Source organism: Fusarium poae, chromosome 4 (assembly GCF_019609905.1).
Source record: "Fusarium poae strain DAOMC 252244 chromosome 4, whole genome shotgun sequence".
NCBI classification, from domain to species: Eukaryota; Fungi; Ascomycota; class Sordariomycetes; order Hypocreales; family Nectriaceae; genus Fusarium; species Fusarium poae.
This window is the reverse complement of record NC_058402.1, coordinates 7205071-7222281: the sequence shown is the minus strand read 5'-3', so window position 1 is coordinate 7222281 and position 17211 is coordinate 7205071. Positions and strand designations below refer to the sequence as shown.

The window sequence follows — 17211 nt, the reverse complement described above, 5'->3', positions numbered from 1 at the left end:
ACGTGTGGCTTCCCAGCCTGTCGGCTACCACTCGGCGAGATTCCCATGCGGCCGTTAATTGTTTGTGTGTGTGAGTGAATGTGTGAGTGTCGCAATAGTTACTTGACGGGAAAAAGTAACTCAACAATGACGGATCTTGGTCCAAGCGAAAAACGAGAGCGAGGGAGAGACCCCCCCTGGTCCTCCGCCTTTTCAACACTGCAAAACGCTCTTTCCCACGTTAAACTGGCGGACATTGGCACCCCGGTCGCAACTTCCCCACTTGAATCACAGAGCGGGGATGATCGAAGGCAGGGCCCCCCCGCCAGACAGCAGACAGCCAGCAGACCAAGCAAGTGCAGGGCAGGTGCAGGTGCAGGTAGGTACGTACCTGCTCATTTTCCCAAACTAGAAATAGGTACGTACCGTCTATCTTTAGTTTCCACTTATCAAATCTTGAACCTACAAGGCAGGCGCAGGGAAGGGAGACGGGAGATTGGGTTCACCACCTCCAGCCTCATAGCGGAGTCAAAAAGTCAATTTACCATGTACATAGCGCCTTTTACCAAAACAGGGTGTCATGTTGCGCTCCGGAGAGTAGAAGGGGGCTCGGCCGGTAGAAACGTGGCGGAGTTGTGTTTTTTCCTTCTTTTCTCCCTTCATTTTTCTGACAGGGCCGGCCGCCGCCCCAGCTTAATGAAACAAGGACCAGGGCCAGCTACCAGAAAATCTCCCCGTCTCCGTCTCCGTTTCCGTTCCGGAGCAGGGAAAATCAACGTTTCCGTATCCCGTTGATCTTTCTGTCACGGCGATTTGGGTTTAGATGTTAGGAATGGAAATCTACCTGTAGAAATCTTGCAAATACTGCTGCCTGGGTACTAAGTACGCTTCGGAGAACCAACCCCAGAAAAGAAGGACGTTACCAGAGCTCAATGACACCAATCGTATTCAATTCGTCTATTTTTGCCCTCTGTCCGATAATAGGTAAACAACGAGTGACTCAACTCTGGGTTCACATGCGTATTCTATTGCATATCAGTCAAAGTAACAGTGGTACTGCATTTCGCATTGATTGCTACGGTATACAAAATCATGACAAAAATATAATCCACCCCTACAGAGTAACATTCTGCGCTGGACAAACGACGATCGCTACGTTGATGTTGATGCACTATTAGGCGTAATTCCCCAAATTAAATCCGTATCTCGACCAAAATGATCATCCCGACGAATCGCTTTCGGCAAGATGAACTGACCACGACCAGCAAGGTACAGGTACAGACAGGTACGCGCACAGGCAGGCACGGGGAGGATAACAAAATTACACTCGTGGACTTTGCTACCTTGTGGGTGCAGCGGCACAGCAGGTTACGGTACCCCAAAGCCTTGTATGTTCACCGGAAGGATGTATGTGTGTCGCATTTCTCGAGCCGAGACAGGCCAGTCGTGAATGCATCAACTGCAATCAATGCCCTTGTTGTTGATTTTCTCGCTTTTACCCCCTCCGCCTTCTTGTGCACATTTTCGGTTCAACAAGGGACATAGGGAGTCGGTCATGGATACCATGGATACCATGGATACGTCCATGGAGCTGGGACTGAAAATAGTGGGAACTTGTTTTTGTGTCTTTGTTCTGCTGCAGATGGAACAGCCAATTAAAATATAACCCCACCTCTAATCTTGCTCCCGCCCCTTCAGCCCTACCGCTCGAGGCTGCCCCACTTGGACTTCGCAAGGTGCAAGGTTAGTAAGTACCCAAGATGGAGCTCTATAAGCCACGCCCCCTCTTTTTTAGAAGCTCCACAGAAGTTAACTGAGTGAAGTTGAGTGCTGTAACAGTAGAATTGCAGTAAGTGCAATAGAGACAATAACAACCGTGCTCGTGAAAATCGTGAGGCTCAGCTTTTCCTTCGACTCCTCTCATTTACAACATCCTTGAAAGACGCAACCGAGATTCAAGACATTTCTGCGTGATATCACAACTGACGTCTCGCCAAGAAACTCTGCCGCTGTAGATTACATGACAGCCTACTCTACTCTGTACATGCGGCTACTCTACACAGTCCATCCCATCCGTTCTTGGGAGTGCCCATGCAACCACGGGAAACATCATGAAAAGCAGCAGTCTGTTTGGATAGATTCGTTCTATCTCCCGGCATCGCCGAAGAGCCTTACAGTTAACGTTCACCGCTGATGCTCTCTCTGGTGGTTCCTAACTAACTTGCCCATGGGGGATGACCTCCTTCGACGAGCTGCAGCCCTACGGGGGATACAATGCCGCAGCTCGAGAATCCATATCCATCAATCATGACATGGCATTTGCGTCTTGTTGCACCAGAGGGGGAAGGGGAAAAAAAGTACCCGTCTCAGCCCAAATGGCGGACCTCCGCATTGACACTGGCTGCATCCACCACCACCACAACAACAACTGACAATTATGCTCTTGTTGATGCTGTACCTTTCAAGTGTTGGGATCGAACGGCCAAGAGTCAATTGCATCTTCAGCCCACGGAGGATATGCACGCATTTGGAAATGGCGGACCGAGACATTAGAGACGGGATACGTAGGGTGCAGTGCGAACAGCGTACAGCGTACAGAGCTGTCAGGCAGCCTTGTGTGACCAAGCTGCGTCCTTTGTTTGAAGTGATACGATTGGATTCGCTAGGTACACCTATGGATCTTCCAGCTCCGATGCAGTGGATCTCAGCCCTTTTTTCCCTTTGACTTTTCTTTTGGTTTTGGCTTTACGCTGTGTCTTGCATCCAGTCATCACTTTGAATTATAGCTTGGCCTGCTTTAGTGACACACGCGTCCTTCCCCAGGGTGTTTTGTTACACTCAGCTTGAAGGGTCAAATCGAATGAGTTTCCTCATGAGGAGATTCCATTCAATCGGACTTTGGAAAGTCAATTACATACAGTTGATGCTCCTATTGACTTTCGGACTTTAGTGGTCATAAGAAAGGAATTAACGGCACCACGTTTCGAGTTGCGCCCGCGCAAAGGTAGCCCGACTCTGAATTTAACCCCGTCGCACTCCATGTAGCTAGTAAAAAGTATTTTGCCCACATTCTCGTTTTTGGACCCCAAAAGCATGTCCCCATGTTCTGCCTCTAAAGTTAGTGCTAGGCGCACCCTACAGCCCTCACGAATCCCCCTCCCGTCCCCTTCATCTTTTCTGGCAGCAGTCGAGCCGGGCGGGCGTGTATTTGTCCATCATTTCCCAAGAGGGGAAGAATCTTGTCCCATCATCAGCTTGAGGTTTCAACCTGGTAGCTATCCAGAGCAATAGCTTGATGGAAACGACGCGGGAATGAGATAAATTCACAGCTCGGACACTACAGTAGCATGGTTGGGATATTTGGACCAAAATGTAAAGTCATTTCCCCCTGTCGTTGTATCGAATAAATGTCCAAATTTGGTAAAGTCAGGTTTGAAAGCCGTGACGACTCTTGGTTCGCATGCTGTACCAGTACCAGTACCAATAGCAGCAGCAGCAGCAGCAGCAGCAGCCATCCATCCCATGTCTTGCCTTGCTTTGCTTCACGTGAAAGGAAAGACATGTAGAGAGACACAGAGACAAAGAGAGAGATCTATCTCTACTCCACAAGTCCGCAGCCGAGGGAGAGGGGTATCGATCAAGTGTCGCGTCTTTGTATCACATGAAGTGAGAGCTTTCGATAAGCGATAACCACTTTGTAGTTACTCGGACAAAGTAATGCCCGACTACTAACTAATGTTGAAATCGGGGACATTTTACAAGCAATGAATTAATTATCAGCGGTAAAATGTCTCCGTTCTATCCTTGTAATGGCAGTGCTAACGCAGCAAAGTCTCCGGGGCTTGAATCCTCTGCTAACTAAACCCGTGCCTGGGATTATAGGTCCATCAGCCAAAGCAAAAAAAGACAGAGTGAGAACGGATCCCCATTATGCCGTCCGCTCAGTGGCTTGTTGAGGGGGGAAGAGTGAGAACCTTATTCCCACCCTCGTCGGCGGGAGGACGAGACGATGGGTACCGAGGAAGTGGGTGAAGGTTCCTGTCAGACGGTAGTAAGAAAGGGAAGGGGAAGGGGAAGGGTATCTCTATCTTCTCTTTTTTGCTGACAAGGAGTGAAACTGAGGGTTATATCAGACACACACGAATTACCGGATGAGCAGATTAACAGTGACCGAATGCGAATGGTTTCAATCAAGATAGTCACTGTTTACTTTTTCCGGTACAAAACGGATGTAACGGGACCTACTCCGTATGGCTTGTCGAATCCAATGGCTGGCGAAGCGTGCGAGATAGGTACCGTTCCAGGCTACTCCCCCTGTAAAACATGATTATCTGATTACTAACTTTCAAATAACGAGTTTCATTTCCTTTGGCTTATTTTCGCTTCGCGCGCAGAGTATGTAAAATAACGGGTCAAGTTAACCGTATATTTGGTTTGAAACAGCAGGTAATAGAAACGTTGGTCGGGCAAGTTCTGTTGTTGTTGTTGTTATTTAGCCCTGTGCGCCTTGTATACCGTTTTGACTGCTCGGCATACATTGATCCGGCACTACGGCTTCGCCGAACTGCCAAACCACCAAAGTAAAGAAGTGACATAATATTCATCTCAAGCTGCATCCCGCCTTTTTGGATTGCACGTCAGTCAAGCAGACGGATAACGAGCAGCATCCTATTTTGGATAGCTACTGTACTTTGTCTCAGGATGTTCTATTCTTACTGCAGTTATTTCACAAGCGAATATACGGGCGGTGTTTAGTAAACTCCGCAAAGTCCGCTGCCATGGTAGTATCTTTTAATCTTGTATTTTCTACGCATTGATGTTTGATAACACAGGTCCCCGAAAGTATAGGAGCTTGTGTTGGTTTTGGTCCATGATCGACAGCTACAGTGACCGGTCAAACTTTAGTTTGCAAATAAGAGACCTACCGGTATATGCTAATGCTCTGAAGCTTGAGCTTGAGCTTAGGCCAGGAGGGGCATTTACGGTGGATGTATCCTCCCCCTAGTCCCAGTCCCATTCCCAGTCCCAGTGATCTGGCTCAGACTCAGGGCGCAGCGGCCGACTCTGAACTGGGGGCTTGTGCTTGCTGTCATGCAAAGGGCGGCGGAGGAACTGTCGGGCAACATTTGTCAGAGGGCGTGTGTTAATATTATATTTCTCTTAAAGGTTAACGTTGACTAGAGAAGACAGAGGGGATAAGAGGATTGACTCAATACTCTCTTCCGGTTGGCAGATCACGACTCGACAAGCGCCCAACCGTCATGGTCATCCAAATATCTCTCTCATAGGGCTGGACTGGACAATCAATCAATCAATCAGTGGCGATGGTAGGTGGATTAGTAGGTTAGTTTCTTACTTCCCCCGCGATTAATTATCTTTCTTGGACTGCTTGATAAGCATCATCGGAAAAGATTGGACGACAGCCGCCCTTGGCTGTGTGTGTGCGTGTAAATAGACCCCAAATATCGTAACCCCCCCTAAAGAATAACCCGTGATGGATGTTGATCAAAAAGGCGGATGAAGGATAACGGGCGGTGCCACGTACATACATACCGACTGCTTATCATCCATGCGGACTCAGGGGCAAGAACAAGAGCAGCCTGGCAATACTCCAGTGTTATTGGGTTAAACTATTTGATTTGAAAGGTTACTTGAGGCAAGGCAAATCAACGCACGATGGATACTAGGATGGCAGGATGGTAGGATTGGGGCCCAGAGGTTTGGGCCACAGATTCGAAAGATATGTCCAGATTCGGTAAGAGGTGATGAACAACTGACTAGGACCAAAGTTCCAGAGGCTTCAGGGGGACCCTTTGTGCTGCTGCGCTGCTGCTTCTAGCACATGCATCTGGTAATTTTGAACGAGTGGCAGTTTCAGCCATGTTCAACGGTCGAGGCCCGAATCCATCTATTCGTTGACAAGACTCGAGAAGTCAAGACGTATCATTTCACAAGAATCTACTTTAACTTGTTGAGGAATCATCTTTCAAACGGACAATTTCCTTCAAAGGCTGGCAGTGCATATGAGAGGAACAGGGTCAGGGACAACACATGGCATAGTCCCGACAAAAGTTAGGCATGCGTAAGGCTGAATAGAATAGAGGTGCCGAGTAAAAAGAGTCCGTAGGACAAGAGAGGAGTAGTTAGTCCGTTGGGGGTTTGGGAATAAACACTCCATACCGCGCGGGAATATCATAATGAAAAAAAAAAGAGAGTTCCAATATTAAAATAAACCCTGTACTCGACCAGGTAATCCATTCGACAACCACGACAACGACGTGGATCAAACAAATCGAATGATTTCCCACCTTGTTCACTGTTAACTTGTGGGGTGTGCTCAGACTTGGAGATTGGCTCAATCGCGATTAGGAAATGATGGACCTTTTGACATGGGGGGGAGTTTACTACAACGTGGTAGAGACAGACGAAGAACCAAATCAAGACTCTAGATTATGTATGTTTGATCTTTAGGAGAGAAATAAACAAGGATGTTTTGGCTTCGGCAACTCATGATCCGTCAACGATATATTCTTATCATCTTATTGTGTGACAGAGACAGGGTGTGCAATAACAACACCAATGCCTGCGCAGACGAGGCGATGAAGATATTTTTGACACAAACCACCTCCTGTGAATCAACGTCCCAAACTAATCTATATTAGGAAAATGAGATTTTTCAGTCTAGTAAGGTCTATATCTCCCGTGCACTATAATCAACCTCAATGCCGGCACGTCTTTCCGTAGGAGCAGTGAAGCGGTTGCACATGATGATGGTGGTGTGTGTTGAGGCCATACAAATTAGACTGACCGATCAAGACAAGACAAGACAAAACATGAGAATCACAGAATAAAAGAGGAGGTGGCAAAAAAAAAAGAATTTCCAACTGCTCTCTGTGGTTGTTTGACTGCTATGGGTCATATCCGAGCCATTAAAACTATCTCGATTTTTATCCTCAAGCTAGATGCGGCACAGCAAAAAGGGCTAGAACATTGAAACCCGTAGCCAAGCCATAGTTCTAGTGGGCTTCGGTGTTCAAACGGTTTAGAAATCCTCATTATTTTACGGATACTGCTGCGAGAGCACGCAACAACAAAGCACAAGCCTTTCCGCGGCGCCGCCCACTCATGCTTCGCCTCCAAACTTCATTTCAGTTGAAACGGTCCGCAGTACGAGTTAGTCTCTCAAGTTCTCGGGAATGCGGCTGAGGATCCAATGGAGAGGACACCCTGGTCATCAACCAAACCGCTCCGTTGGTTGGTCAATTTTACTCATCATGTATTCACGGCAAGTTTTAATCGCGCTTGACAACTGCTAACAGATCCAATTAAACATGCCTATTCGTAAGGACAAGGATTCTAGAGCATAACGCCTAAGCCTCTTCCTACTTGATGTGCTGTGCTAGACTAGCCATTTCCCTTTCGCGCTTGTTTCGTCCTATAGAATCCGAACCGAAGCAAGGATCCTCATCCCACGCTTGATAATTGATTCCCATTCCTATTCCATCTTGGCATACTAACTACTTGTTCTCTAGAACCAACAGTGGAACAAAAAGCAATGACCAAAGAAAGGATGGAAATAAACGGCATTTTTCGGAGCAAACTTTGGGTTCGACTATAGGCTCCTGTACCTACGTTTGTAGATGCTGGAATAATTACTATTGCACAAGGGTCTTTTTTGTTGGAGTTTGGGTTTAATATCCCAATGCAACTCTGGCTCGTTCCACGTCTATTATGATTGGTTGAGTCTCAATCCAACAAGGGTAGAGGGATGGTCTGCGGCAATCGCCGCGGAGCCGGGATTTCCCCATGACACGGATTTCCCCATGACACGGAGCCGGTGACTTACGGCCTTTTCCATGTCCGATCCGACGCTACCATAGTATCCGTACAGATCAATAACAACCTCAGTGGTGAGAATGTCCCAGCCCTTTCGATAGAATACACCACCACGAAATACAGAGGATCGCTTAGAATAGCGCTACAGATACTTATTCACTCAATCAGACCGCTGATTCAAATCTATGCGTCGTGGATACCCTCAAAACGCTAGCTAGTGTAAGAGGAGTAACTATCTCAACCAAAACAGAGTCCGTTCAAGTCGGCGGGAGGTCCGGGTGACCCCATTTGCATCTGCTGTAATATCACCATGCCGGTGGTCTCGTAGACCTTCAAAAACAGAGCTGATCGACGGACGATATCTTCCTTCATTGACAACGGCCGTAATAGATAGACACTGTCACTCGTGCAGATAAGCGCCAGCGATTTGACATACATAACCGTTGATATCGATATTGTCATCAAAACTCTCCGAACGCCGTGTCTCGCCTCTGCCTCCGATCAAGTCAAGTCAAGCTCAGGGCGTACGCACTCTTTGATCGTCCTCTGAAGGATTCTGCCAAAGCAGGTTAATTTGCCCCAACTGCCATACCATGTACACGGGTACACACCCCGATGCCTTGTCGAGTACGTACTTATCCTTGTCCTGTGCTCTTGGCTAAAGAGACAGGGTTCAAGACCAAGTTGCACATCATTTACAGGCAAAATGGCCCAGAGGAGACTAGCTCGGGGGGCGCTGTAGCAAAACATGCTACCACTGCAATCTGGGCAAAATGAGTTGTTAGCTCATCGGTGCAGAGCGGAAAAGTCATTGGGATGGGCATACGTATGTAAGTGCTGTCGATCTCTAGCGGAATGGCCCCCAAAGCGACAGCCTTTCAGATTCCAATCGAGACCTGCGATGCGAATGATTTCATTTCATTCCATACCCCTGTCCTCAGATGCTTTGACAGCACTACTGTACTGTAATTTAGCTCAACTATTGCACATATTTGAATGCCGTGGAGGGACGCGTTGCCACTCAACGGTCGAGAGCAGGGGTCGGCCGCCTTCTAGGAGCGTTTCTTTTCCTTAACGTCCCGTTGCGGCCGCGCTTAATCTTAACAGCCGGAAGCTTGATCGTGAAAGACAGCCGAACAAACCCCTGTATGCCATGCGCTGCGATCCTTCAGTACTGAGTCCACAAAGGGCTTCCGTGGAATCGCTTCACGTAGGGTCTCACTTGTTGACAAATCACGGACTGCAGGTAATCCATTATCTGAGATTCGATAAAGGCCAAGGTCCCTCATCAGGTTGTTGGTTGGTATTGGTACCTGAACTGGCCGTTGGACCTGTTCAAGTTTCAAGTTGATTAGTACGTCACGATTCTTCGACTGTTCATTGTGATACTTGATACAATTAACTGTCAAGCCTTGTTGATACAATCCCAGCGTCACATGGTTCAGTTCAGTTCAGTGCAACTTAACAAATACTCCGGTCGTTATTATTTGCAGGGGCAGAAGGCTCATCATCCACAGCCATGTGGTTGGGGTATGAGACGAGTTGATAGTGATGATTTGAAATAATGGGTGGGGATAGGCGCGGCACTGGGGTAGAATCGCACCATGGTGATGTCGCTTGCTGGGCTTGTCTTGTGCCGCAGTGCAGTACGTAGTTTAGCATGACAAAACGATCTCCCATGCGGTAACCTCTAGGCTTGCCGGCTTTGGTAGAGCTTGGCAAGTCTAAACCAAAAAGGATCAAATAGTCGACAGTGGCCGTAAATACTCCTAAGACATGTTGATCTCCATTCATAGCATCACAAGGCTTGGGCTCACTTTTAGTATGAGGTGAGCACCTAATCCTAATCGTGTCGTCACACAGCCCTACGACGGGCGGCTGGCTTCAGAACTGCCCTAACGACGTGTCCGGCCCGCCAAAAGGTCCTCTAACCCGGAAGAACGGTCCTGGGACAGAGCCTGGGATTGTCGGGCTGCCATTGGTCATCGGCCAACTGTATCAGAGCTCATCATTTCGGGGTCCATTTTCACTGCCCTCGACTGCTCGGGACGAGTCTTTTGTGATTGGTCAACGTCAATTGATGTGCTCTGGGTTCCATGGGTTCCATACGTTTGAGTAGCATTGAACAAAACGACCCTTCTTACTTTTTTTTCCTGGGATTGCTGGGTCCCAAACCCTGGGTAGAGAAACTCGGGCAGGTTCAGGCTCAGACCAGATAGTGGAGAAGAGCTAGGGGAGAGCAAGACGATGGTATACTACGCTAGAGACGGCAATCAACCTCGAGAAAGCGGGCAAATTTACCCAAATTAACTCGAATCTGACTCGAGTCTGCCTTGAGGTTCATGGCTTGTTTCGGAGGATCTGGTTGGATCAAGGCTCGTTAGCGTCCAGCAAAGTGCCAGGCTGAGTGAGGTGCGCAGACGAGACAGGCTTGCAAAGGAACCTTTTGCTGTAGGTCAGTTGTAGGCTCAAACGGCCACTGATGCCTGAGAAATGGTTATCCGTCTATTCATTCTGCTTGATTTAGGCCTGGGGCTGCGCCTAGTCGTTCATTCTCACTCCACTGTAAATGTTACGTGACGAACGGCACTGATAAACGCAATACGCATCCATTTCAGGCCGTATCTGGCATAACGATACGTTACCATCATATCGCAGCACAGTACAGCAGCATATGCTTGTAATTGTTGCTGTACCGATCGCATTTCATATTTTGAGTGCTTCCAGCGTGAATCCCGCTCTTTTGAACAGACACCATCGTGTGGGAGGCATAACACTCCCCTCCATGTTCCACAACGACGTCGCTGCGCAGATAGGCAGACATCTACCGGCTGTCGGTTGATGCAGAAGTGCATCGTGGTAAATCCGACTTGTGCAATACTGATTTCGAATAACCTCATGAATGGGTTTGTCAGTATGCCTCTCATTCGCTGGGGATTAGGTCGGAGGCGGACATGAACTGCGGAGGTTATTATAAATCCTCAATTTGGGTTAAAGATTGACGATTTGACCATACTAATTCCGAATGAGACAGTTTCAACCAGGGGCCGTAACCCTCTGTATAGATGCTGTAACTTGACTCCTATGCTGTGCCTTCGCTCTAATGCCTCGCGTTTCGCTCAGTTAGTAATCCACTCGATATTAATCACCAAGATCGCTGCGTCTGGACTCGACGGCACAAGGATTATAGCGAAAGGATTCTGGTGTTCCATGGGCATCTCAAGTAACCCAGTAAAACAGTGCTGAGTGCGAGCCTGCTTCTCTCAGGTGGAGAAGAGCAAAAGGCGGAGATACGTACCTGCTGCCCTGTCTGGATTGGGGCTCAGAGGGTGATGGTGATAGTACCAGCCCTGTGAGGCCAGCGCAAGTGAGTGAGTGCAAGTACAAAGTCAATGTTTGCGGGGCCCGGCGCTGCGACACCCCTCTCCAGGAAGGCAGAAGACAGAAGGCACCAGGGGACCTTTTTCTTATTATGGCTGTGGCCGTGCCGTGCATCCTAAAGGTGCTAGGGAGGTGTGAGTGGAGTGCTTGCATGGGTTAGACCGTGGGCCTGGGCGTGCAACTCCAGCCTGGGAAGGAGGTGTGTAGTCTCCAGGCCTGCCTGCCTGCCTGCCTGCCTGTCTACTGTCTCCTCTCACTGTAGGTAGGTACCTACTGCAGATTGATCAAAGAAAAGGCACAAGGGCATGGCATGGCAGGGAAGGACCAATGCATGCTTGAAGACCCCCTCAACCCACACCCCTACGCCAGGGTCCTTTCCTCGTCACCCATCTTGGGTCCTTCTGCCATGTCTGCTTTCCACAGCTTGGGGATATTTAATATACAGCCTCTTCCCCCTCACCTACCGTCTTGCTCTCCATCTATCTCCAACAAGTTCTTTACAAGACTCAGCTTCAAGTATCTTAACATCTTCTTGATCTCTTCCAGCTTCTACTTATATATATATACCCACAACCACTACCATCATCTTCAAGCAACTCACTACTCTTCTCGCCTTGGTCGTTGCCTCTTGATTGCTTTGGATATAAAGACAAACAGAAGAGGAATACATCTACAGAAAACGGTTCAAGATAATTAGCTCTACCGATCCTACTTTGGACAATCTAAGAGCTTTGTCGTCTACAAGTCGACCATTACAACAACACCCCACTTACCTACACAACAACATCACAATGTCCATGTTCATGACACAACCGGCCTACGCCTACCAGGCTGCTCCCCCACCTCCCAGACAATACTCAGGAACAAGCAGTGCTTTCAGTGCTTCTGCCAACCCTGATGAGGACTGGACCAAGATCTCAGATCTTGCTGAGCGCCGAAGAATTCAGAACCGCATTGCTCAGCGCAACTACCGTATGTAGACTCGAGATTCAAAGTGGTAAAACGGCACTGACATATAATTTCAGGCAAGAAGCTTAAGCGCCGTCTTGAAGACCTTGAGCGCCGAGCTGGTTCTTCTGACGATGCCGAGTCCGACAAGCAGCCCCAGAAGCCTACCAAGTCGAAACGATCCCCCTCCGCTCCCAAGACTCAAAAGTCGCAATCAACAGCTCCCAGCAAGTCTGTTGCCTCACAGGGCCAGTTCACTCCTCCCATGGAGCCTGCTGATGAGCTCTTCTTCTCCAACTCTTACGACGACCGAGCCCGCTCAGACAGCCCTCCTCAATTCACCTACTCGACTTATCCCGCTCCTGATGAGATCCTCCTTCATCCCTACGGCTCTGCGCAGCACTACCCAGCCATCACAACCGCTGATGCCTACCCCAATTACATGACAGCGTCCACAGTGCCCATGACACTCCCTTCCATGACACACTTCAGCGATGCCATCAAGCGAGAGCCAACATACTCTAGCGACGAAGGACTCGCCCCCTACATGACATACGGCTACATGCCCCCAATGGACTTCAACTCTGGTAGCCCATACGATCAGAACCCTCATGTGAGTCACGCCAGTCAAACACCCCGCAGGATTGCCCGAGATCCACGTTGCTGATGGGGTTGTTCGCAGACTCCTCCGCTGTCGCATTCTTTCGACCACTCCGCCAACTGCTCAGAGGCTGGCTACGACTACCCTACCACGCCTCTGTCAATGCCTAGCTCGCCCAATATGATTCAGCATCAATAAGGCACTAGGCAGGCATGATTGTGAGATGCAGCGACTTTGAGAATTTGTTTAGGCGTTGGGAATGGGCCTTACGAGGCATATAGCATGGCGGGTTTTGATATTTGGGCACTTTCACACTCGACTTTTTTCACTTCTTGGATACTGTCAAAGTATCTTACAGACGGTGAAGACTGCCTGCCTTCATTTTATGTACACGGGTCGAAGCGCTCGACACTGTGGTTATCTATAACGGCTGCAAGATGTACGGACGATTATTTATTTGGAACGGTGAAGGAAAAGACGATGAGTGAGGCGTTTTGGGAACGTATACACTACGCATTCAAATGTACATTTGAACATGAGTGGATGGCACTGGTGAAGGATGAAAGCAGACAAACAAACATGGTGGCTGTGGCGGGGTCGGAACAGACGCGACGACCTTGACTTAGCATTTTACACTTGATAGTTGAGCAAATATTCAGAGCCATTGAAACATACTAGAGGATGAAATATGCACAACATGTAGTATGAATCACAAGCTTTAATGCTGAAGAGTGATGGCGATGTGATGAAGTGGCTAGATAGTCCTGAACTAGATCGAATCAATAGCAAGGAGGCTGGCTGGATGAAGTCGACAGACCTTGCCGAGACATGTGTAACCGAAGCCGAAGCAAATGCAAGTAACCCAAACGAAATAACGTTTTCGCTATTGACTGGATTCATTATCCTTTGGACTTGCTCCACGGTTGCACGGAGCTGAAGAGAGAGAGCCTCGGGTATTTGTTGCTGGTGTTTGGATGGCTTGAGGGGGCTTCAGCTGCATTCACATTTCTGCACTTGGATATGCAACCAGCTTAGCTATCTCGAGCTAAGCTGGCTGAGGCGGCATCCAGAATTCACGCCGCCTTTATTGAGAGCCTCGTTTCCACGACCTATTGGTGTCATGTATGTATGTAATTGTATCTCTACTTTACTTTCCCCCGCTCTTCTCTACCTCTCCCAATAGGGATACCTTGACGGCAAATATGTACCAGAGGATTTTGCTTCAATTTTACAGAGGTTTACGGTTAATGGTCTTTTTTTTCATTAGTAGAGTATCCAGTATAGTATAGGAGTCCGATGTCGAGGACTCGGACTCCAAGTCCGAGTAGGATCCATCAGGATTCAAATTACCATCCCAACTAAACCCCAACGTTTAGTCCTACGGTATTTATGACTCCTCCTATGGATGCTTTTCCACACCACGTGCCAAGAGGAGGGTTGCATGGGGCGGGAAAAAGAATGAGAGGATTGGAGAGACAGAGAGACGAAACCCGGGCGTCTCTTTGTGTTACGAGTCTAAAGAGAGTCGGCCGCCCCTGTGTCATTGGTGCGCGCGCGTGTGTAGGAAGCAATGTACGTGGCCGGGCAGTCAGTCACTCAATTCTCCCGGCTCCTACGGGCAGGATCAAGTCAAAGAATCAGGCTGTCGCTTAAAGTTGTTGAGATGGCGATTGTCTCCAAGGATGTCAATCCCTTCTCTTTTTGTGGCGAAAAAAAGAGAGAGAATGAGAGAGCAATATTGCTGGGGGTTACAATTACAGCCGTCACGGGATAAAGAGAAGGAGTTGGGCTCAGAAGAGAGGGGTGTGTATCTTTCATGTGTATGTGCCTCTGAAGAGATACGGATATCCAAGGCAATGCACTATTATATGCAGACGGTTTATCTCCAAAGTATAGATGTAGATAAGTAGGCTGTGGTGAAGGATTTTGGTATTGTAAGTCCTGCCGGCTACGGTACCACTACCTTGTCCTTGCAGTGTGCAGTGCAGTGCAGCAATTCCGGCTATCCAGTCTTTTAACCAAAAGGTCCAGAAATTCCTCATGGCCGACATGGGATGGGGATCAAGGCTATTCTACTACCAAAAAGGACTTGAATCCTTTTACGCCTTTAGACTGCAGTAGATAACAGGAATCTACAGATACCTGCCTAATGTATTGTCTTGATGCAGTGGAGAGAGGCCTAGACCTAGACCCAACTTGTTATTAGGTTTATCTGCCGCTACCGTATTTCGTTTTTGAACCAACTTTGGACATATCAGGTTTAGAATGGCGGTACTGTCAACCGTGTCTTGGCACGAATTAACTTGTAGTGATGATGCTCTGATTATCTATACTTCTGAGGTGTGAACTTTATTCGCACGTACCAAGGTAGCCTCGGGGTATTAAACCCATTGGCCGTTGGAAGTAATAGACACGAAATTAGTAGGTCAGTTTACGCTATTTAGACTATAGTTCTTAGACTACCTACTTATTTTTATACACCAAGACTCGGGGCCCAACTTTGCTGTCACCTACAAGGGCAGCTCCATTTGTAAGAAAAATGTATTTTATAGACTATCAAGAGGCTTGAAATCTAATCTCTTGAATTGGCTGGTCCATATGTAAATACACGTGGCGAGCGTTTCATGCCCTCACCAGGGGATAGTACTAAGAAGGTAATCGTCGATACGAGGGGGTTCTGCATATATGTGGTGATGTTCGTTGAAGATTTGCAGCAGCGAGACAGGCCTAACGACCTCAGTCAAAAGTCCCAGCTGGGAGATCGCATCGGCATGCGAATGAATCCCACCTGGATTGATCCAAGAGGTTTGTACCATAACCTTGCCATGGCCGTGCTGGTGGGCGACCGCATCCTAAGCTTGCATAACCGTAACCCCCAGAGTAAGCTCTGATGTCCCCCGTACGGTGATGATGGCTGACTTCCCTTCTTGAGTTCTCTGGTAGCGAAAGAGCATTGCAACATTCCGTCCGCCGGTCCACAACTCCATCGTGTCCAGTCTCGGCATTTTGAGTGCTGCTGCGGCGGCGTCTTGAAGCATCTTGTTGATACCCAAGGTATCCGCACTGTCAGCGAGGACCCTTGAAGTCAGCGTCAGTGAAGTAAGTTTATCCCACGTCCATGAATCTTGCAGCGCTGCGAAGAAGTGAACGGCATCGGCTATGAAAGAGGCGGATAGCATCGTAAGGTGCTGACTGGCGCGGGCAAATTCCTGGCTCACGGCTGGATTCGGCTCTCTGAGAGCGGGACACACTTCAAACCTTTCTGGGTAAGTCTCGTTGAAGTTCTCGAATATCATGAGTTTGCACAATTTCGTCGAGGCAAAGGACTCGATCAGCGTCTGGTAGTCTATTTCTTGCTAGTCAGTGGCCGCATTAAGCAGGAAATCAATCTTTCTGCTACCACTAGATAACCAAGGGATAAACGCTCACCTTCATCGGTTTGCGTCTGAAAATCAGACCACTCTCTCCAGGGCTCGTAACAAAGTTGTTTCATGTTTGGAAACCGCGCCAGCATATTGGCGAGCGCAACCGGCTTCCATCGCCGGCGGGTTTGTTGGCGAAGGAGCACAACCCCAACGACGGGAACCAAAGGGCGATTCCGCCACCATTCCATTTCGTATCTCTCATCATCGAAAAGCCCATGGCTCATGATCTCGTCAAAACAAATATTGATGGCGTCTTCATCAGGACCAGGGATCTGCTTTCCCTCGAACCAGCCGTGACACGGGTCGTGCGGGTGGGTGATATTTTGCTCAGGTCCATCGGGAGATGGCCGCCCGTCTAGGTAAATGTCTGGATAAAAACTCAGGTACTTGAACTCGTGTTGGTTGTCACTAGGTGAGCAGATAGTGATATCGAGGGTCAGGTCACCACGAGGCTCCTATGCGCTCAGTGTGTCGAAAAGGTTTCTTAACCTATGCATGATGAATTGGTTGTCGGACAACTTCAATTCCGAATTGTCTCTGGCATAATATCTGTTACATCGTGCGCAACCGTGGTCCCTCAGTTCTACTACAAACCAGATATAGCGGATCTGGTTTTTCTTTCGGGATAGAATATCTTGAGACTCGGGTTCGATGAGGCGCCATGCGTTCAGGGTGATCTCAGCAAAGTTGAGCGGCTCTATGATTGATCGCCAAGTTCGGCAAACGGTCGCGAGCTGACCGCAATTCCCGCCGACAACTGGTAGGAAACTAACGATCTCATTTTGAATCTCGGCAGGCAGGCGCCACCAAAGCGTTGTGCCCGTAGCCATCTCTGAGTTGGCCTATGGCAGGTTGAATGCGAAGGTTAAATGTGAAGAATCGTAGTTGGTGTGTTGAAAAGGATATGATTTGAAGACCTAGTATGTTTTGTTTTTTTGGTTGAGGGTTGAGGGTTGAAGGGGAGTGGATGTGAGAACTGGCACGCAGCTGCTCTATCAGACCTGGTAGTCAGCTAGGTAGATATCACACCGGCCCCAGGAG

General features: G+C 48.4%; 3 protein-coding genes across 3 annotated transcripts; 1 reads left to right on the top strand and 2 right to left on the bottom strand.

Annotated features, from left to right (window-relative positions):
- Nucleotides 1-3229: 3229 nt before the first annotated feature.
- FPOAC1_012418 (uncharacterized protein) lies at nt 3230-3503 on the bottom strand (the record flags this gene model as incomplete). The annotated part of the gene is made up of 2 exons (XM_044856774.1): nt 3230-3254; nt 3307-3503. The coding sequence occupies 2 exons, from the start codon at nt 3501-3503 to the stop codon at nt 3230-3232; spliced, it is 222 nt and encodes a 73-aa protein (XP_044704087.1).
- An 8484-nt stretch (nt 3504-11987) lies between these two features.
- Nucleotides 11988-12943, top strand: FPOAC1_012417 (uncharacterized protein; the record flags this gene model as incomplete). The annotated part of the gene is made up of 3 exons (XM_044856773.1): nt 11988-12168; nt 12222-12757; nt 12827-12943. The coding sequence occupies 3 exons, from the start codon at nt 11988-11990 to the stop codon at nt 12941-12943; spliced, it is 834 nt and encodes a 277-aa protein (XP_044704086.1).
- Nucleotides 12944-15597: 2654 nt separating this feature from the next.
- FPOAC1_012416 (uncharacterized protein) lies at nt 15598-17000 on the bottom strand (the record flags this gene model as incomplete). Its single annotated transcript, XM_044856772.1, has 3 exons — nt 15598-16091; nt 16175-16625; nt 16758-17000. The coding sequence occupies 3 exons, from the start codon at nt 16998-17000 to the stop codon at nt 15598-15600; spliced, it is 1188 nt and encodes a 395-aa protein (XP_044704085.1).
- Nucleotides 17001-17211: the final 211 nt, after the last annotated feature.